Source organism: Ostrinia nubilalis, chromosome 16 (genome assembly GCF_963855985.1).
Source record: "Ostrinia nubilalis chromosome 16, ilOstNubi1.1, whole genome shotgun sequence".
NCBI lineage: Eukaryota > Metazoa > Arthropoda > Insecta > Lepidoptera > Crambidae > Ostrinia > Ostrinia nubilalis.
The window spans coordinates 1,129,703-1,135,702 of NC_087103.1; the positions used below are offsets into that span (position 1 = coordinate 1,129,703).

The 6,000-nt window shown below is 38.6% G+C and overlaps 1 protein-coding gene across 1 annotated transcript in view; it reads right to left on the bottom strand.

Moving 5' to 3' along the window:
• LOC135079497 (microtubule-associated protein futsch-like) overlaps positions 1–5,489 on the bottom strand; it is a 247,817-nt gene extending 242,328 nt beyond the window's left edge. The window contains exon 1 of the mRNA XM_063974154.1: positions 5,333–5,489. Coding sequence (XP_063830224.1) covers positions 5,333–5,489 — 157 coding nt within the window. The remainder of the gene's footprint in view (positions 1–5,332) is intronic.
• Positions 5,490–6,000: the final 511 nt, after the last annotated feature.

Below are 6,000 nucleotides of genomic sequence, written 5' to 3' on the forward strand. Positions count from 1 at the left end.
AAACGAACATCGGCCGCGACGCCAGGTTAGTCGCGATTCAGTCGTACTGAGGAAATGTTCTCCGATATTGTTGGATAATGCGTCGTAACGTGCAATAACATAAGTGAAACGAAGAACTACAGGAACAATGAAGTCATTTACCACATGTAAGTATTGCAAATCCATTGGTATTTTGCTTATAAATAAAAAAAACTAAACATTTTTACGAACGAATTCAGTGCCGTGACATTTACTGCGATATCGAAATTAGTGGTGATAAAAATTCAAACACGTTGTACATTGACGATTTAGTTAGCAACCACTTTATGTCATGCGTAACTACTGCGCAATGTATTTTATTTCTTCCGATATCCACTGACGCGTGAAAATACACAGTACGGCCGCATGTGCCGGTCGTAACATAGTGCAGGGCTCGTGTTCTAATACGGTTTCCTATTATCGATAAATAGAACAATAGAAGTAAATTATTATTTTCTATTTTCTAATTTTGAATGAAAAAATCATGAGTTGCTTGCGATTTTTAAGTTTTTACAAAAACAATAACAATAGTAGAAGGGATTAGTAACTGTCAACTATGTAATTACTATAAGAGCTAGTTGAAAGCCTAATATAGGCATTATTTTTGATAAACATAGGCGGTACGAATTTCGCCATAATTAAAAAGTTAATGCGCGATAGTAGTTAATAATAATTACAGTGATCCTGTTATTATTATTAAAGTAAATAATAATATATTACCAATATTGTAAATACTGGTAAAAATCGCAAGTACCTACTTAACCCATGACTTTTCATACAAACTTTGTCAGTCTATAACTTCTATACTCCATCGATAACGACATTGAGCTTTGGTTGGGGTAAATTAATATAAGGTAACTAACTTCATTTAGTCCCAATAATTGATTCTGAGTTTTTCGTCCATACAAAATGGAACTGACTCCTTTGTGCAAAAATCGTTAATAGGCCAGTAGAATTAAACACAAAAATTGATTAAATCGGAAATAATTCCTACAAAAGATTTTTTTGCTTTAATGGCTTCATTGGTTGCCCATTAAGACTCTCCTAAGTTTTCGACTTCGACGGAGTTGTGCTTAAGTGGTGTGGGCCCCCGAAAGCGGCGTTTTTTCGGTTTTCCGGTTATACCGCGTAAAGGACTTACCCTATCGAAAAGTGGTCTTTATGACGGTTAAAGGGCACTTAATCTTCCATTGAATAAGACCAAATTCATATGTTTTGGACAAACCGTTCTCGCGCTAAAGTTCGGCAAAGTAGAAAATATACGTATAATTAATCTCCCTCTCCACGTCCAATGGCTTGTTACCCACATGCTTCCAAGCCTTGTTAAGGGTCGCCTTAACCAGTGTAACCCTAACAAGGCTCACGAGTTTGATTCGCTTATCCTTGTTCGTCCCAGCCGTTCCTTAACTGCGGTTGCTGCACCTCTTCCTGACACTCTCCTGAACGACTCTGTGTTACCTAATGTGGCTGCCTCTCTTCCTTGTACCCTCCTGTACGATTGCATTGCTTAGCTATATGCCTGGTCCAAGGTTCGACGCCACAAAATCAACTTTGTACGCGTGAAAATAGTTTAAATACTATTTTCCGTGCTTGCAACATTTTTCTTTACTGCTTCGCCTCTATTAGTCGTAGAGTGATTGTATATATCCTATAGCCTTCCTCAATGTATGAGCTATTCAACACAAAAATAATGATTTCAATCAAACTAGTAATTCTTAAGATTAGCGCGTTTAAACAAACAAACAAAAAACTCTTCAGCGTTTTAATATGAACTCGTTGTTGTTGATTTTTGGCGTCGAACCTTAGACCAGGCATACGGCTAGGCAACGTAGTCATGCAGGAGGATACAAGGAAGAGGGGCAGCCACAGTAGGTAACACAGAGTCGTTCAGGTGAGTGCCAGGAAGAGGTGCAGCAACCGCAGTTAAGGAACGGCTGGGACGAACAAGGATAGGCGCATCAAGCTCGTAAGCCTTGATAGGGTTACACTGGTTGAGGTGGCCCTTTTCAAGACTTGGAAGCCTGTGGGTAACAAACCATTGGACGTGGAGAGGGTCATTAATTATACGTATATTTTCTACTTTGCCGAACTTTAGCGCGAGAACGGTTTGTCCAAAACATATGAATTTGGTCTTATTCAATGCAGGATTAAGTGCCCTTCAACCGTCATGAAGACCACTTTTTGATAGGGTAAGTCCTTTACGCGGTATAACCGGAAAACCGAAAAAATGCCTCTTTCGGGGGCCCCCACCACTTAAGCACAACTCCGTCGAAGTCGAAAACTTAAGAGAGTCTTAATGGGCAACCAATGAAGCCATTAAAACAATAAAATCTTTTGTAGGAATTATTTCCGATTTAAAAGCTAATTCTACTGGACTATAAAGAATATAAGAATAACGTATAATAATAAAAAGGTTTTCATACAAGCATTTTTTAAACCAATTTCGAGCCTTGCCCCCAGGATTTAAAGTATCGATATCTTATCGAATCCATTTTATCTTTCTTCTCTCTAATTGCTTTTTTCAAAGTGTGCGTCACGTCACGCGGCCATTGATTGGCCATAAGGCACGCCTTCTGGCCAATCACAGCACTTTTAAGCCGGTTGCACATGTTGTCGTAGACTCTCAGTCGCTTTGTTTTACACAGTTGAATGTGTGTGTGGGAGCTGTGGTGGGGGAAATGTGGGGACACTGGTTCTCGTTGTAGTTACGCGCGACTTCATATCTATTCTCTTTCTATGATCTGAGTTCACTCTAATTACATATTAAAGCGCAAAATTATAAAATCAGTGCGTGGAGAGGGAATGACGCTAAAAACTGTAGACTCTTTTTCAACTAAAGAAAATCAAATTATTGTTTATTGAAACCGCAAAATAATAATAGAATTTGGTGTAATATACATTTAAATAGATTATTCGTTAATTAAAACAAAGGATAAAGTTGATGTTTTTATAAATGTGGGTCCCAAAACACAAACTTTTGGAGTACGGACATGCCTAGGGAATGACGTTTTGGGTCATTCAAAAGGAATTTAAGATGTGTTAAAAATAGTTTCAAAAAATATAAATGGGTGATGAATAAAGCACATTGCGAGCTGTTATTTAACAATTTTGGAATAAAATATTAACAAATATTTCATGTGAAATGTGGCGCGGACTAAGAGTTGACATATTTTTGTGGAATGACCCAAATAGAATCATTAACCTTTGTAGGTATGCTTTGGATGTTATAATTTATCATTTAATATGTAAATTCATCATCATCATCATTTCAGCCATAGGACGTCCACTGCTGAACATAGGCCTCCCCCAATGATTTCCACAATGGCCGGTTGGTTGCGGCCTGCATTATGTAAATTATGATTGGTTAATTAAGAAAAACGGCTATTTGTTTTTTTATGTGGGTACTGCGGTATTCATAGAAATTGTGCGCGGACGCATAATAATAAATATTCTGACTACCTTCATTGCGCAAGATCGCCGTATTAACACTATTTCCATTATATTTACTGCATATTACTTAAAAATCAATTTCGTTATACGAATTTATTTTATAATTAGACTGAAACTAATATACTTTAGAATGTTATATTTTATCAGTTTTATATTTTTTTCTGTCAGTTTTGAAGATTTATTATGAACAATCGTTCGGAGAACCATTTGCGATTACAAAATAAACAAATAAAAATGTGATACTATATCAAATAATAACTGGCTGCTCCGGCATCGCTTCGTAAAGTTATTTCAGAGGATATTTATAGTTATAATACAAAACAATCTTTGAAAAAATAGAATTGACAAAAGTTACATTAAAATACGACAAATGAGTCGCTTGGCTGAAATGATTAATTACTTTTGCCTGAAAGTTAATGATCTTTCTACCTATTTGTTGGTAGTTTGCTCCTACAAAATATTTCCCTTACTTCCAAATATCATCAATATTGCTGCTACGTAATCATCATTGTATTCCTATTAAGTTATCATTTTGTTACCAGTTAAAGTAAGTAGGTAATAAGTAGTTCAAATAAAAGTGATAGAAACAAAACACAAACGTGTTTTAATCCGCACCCCAGCTGTATAATCTTTAGTAAATAAAAACAAAAAAGAATCGCTTTTCCGATAAAGTCCGATGAAGATAATAATGGGCGGAAAAACGGAAAAGTCCTTTTTCCTTTTCCTGTTCCAGCTGTTCGATAGAAACATAAGTATTTATCGGGTCCGCTAGTTTATGATATTTATTAACTGACAAATGTAGTAGTTATAAACAATTTCTACGTTTTATAAAGTGTGTAATCAACTGACTACTTTTATAGAACAAACCTATTATTTACTTTTTATAGCAATTAATAAACAAAATGACACCGGCTATTTACAAAATGTGAAATATTGTTTGTAGTAGGTCCCGCATTCGATTCCTGTCTCTATACGATGACAAATAAATAAATCCAGTATGATTAAATAGAAGAAAACTAATATTCCAATAAAGTAGTGCCGTATTCTTATAAGAACTCATTTTAGTTACGTTAATCAATATTGATTTAACTATGATATAAAGTTTAGTCAATAACCGGCGTCGCCGGTTCCAAGCCGGCTTACACCTTTCGGGAAACGCAAAATTACATGTTAACGAGAACCGTAATACATGTAATACATACAATACCCTTTTATTTGGGCTCTTAATGATGCATTACGTAATACACTGAAACATGTTAAGTGTTTTAAATCGCGTGAAATACACTGAAGTTTTGTATTTTTTACTTTAAACAACACGGCAATTACAGCGCGTAAGATAAGCAATCAAACTAATCATAATTTGAACAGATATCTTACAGTAAAGAAAGTAGAGCTCAAGTAATGATCTAATCCACAACGATCGGTTTTATGAATAATTTACTAAACAATAAAACTGAAACCGGAATACTTAACAGTGATAGAACCGCTGGACTTATAATATAATTACAACTCCCGTAGTTAATAACTGATAAAGCAAAAAATGCCGGCTTCTTATATGTAAAACGGCATGCTTAATAAGTTTAACACGCTCTCTCCTACGGCTAGCCATATTTAGAATTTGCCGTACCATTACTTTATTACTTAGCCGACTTGAAAATGTCACGGATGACGTAACAGGAAAACAACTGACCGCCGAAAAACTAATCTAATTACCCTACTACGTCATCGAGACATACTGAAGACGCCCGCATTATGATAATCACTCTGCGGAAAAATATATCCAGCACAATTTCTTGCGAGAAAGTCGGCGGAAAACGCCGGGTTGTTTTTTCGAGTTTGACAGGTGTCACAGCTGACGGCTTACCTTTGACAAGGCGCTGCAGGATGATCTCCTTGTGCTCGTGCGTGTGGGGTTCGCCGACGACCGCGAGGAGGTAACACCCCGTGAGCGGGCTCGGCGGCGGCACGGAGGCCGACACCTCCGTGCCCAGGGACAGGGACCGGTCCTCGTCGTGGTCCATCACGGACGGCGAGGCCGGCGCGACTACCGACGGTTCGCCCAGGGCAGCACTCGGAACCGACCGCTCAGATCGAGAACTGCGCTCGGAATGACTTGGATCGGCGAGGCGGTCGGAATGCGCGCGCAACGTTCCGAAATCGACCGCGAGCGCTGCGCGACGAGCCGCCGCGCCGGCGTCTGCCCGCTACCCCGAGTGGCTCCTTTCTCCCACCGCCCGCTGCCGCATTGGGGAAAAAGAGACGGGAGTCTTTAGGGCGTATACAGCCCCGAGTAGGCTGCCCGGCGCACACGTGATCTGCATTGCGTCTAAACAACCGGCAGGATAACCTCGTCTCAGCTGTTCGACACAGGGCTGCCACAATCGATAATGTTATAACTTGACGTATACGCGTTTTTGTTGTTGCTTTTTGTAAAGTCGATGACTTCGGCCAATTGTTGGACCGGCACGAAAACGAGTCACTTCTTTGATTGCGAGCGGCTATTGTCCACAAAAAAGAGTTTGGTGTTGGGCA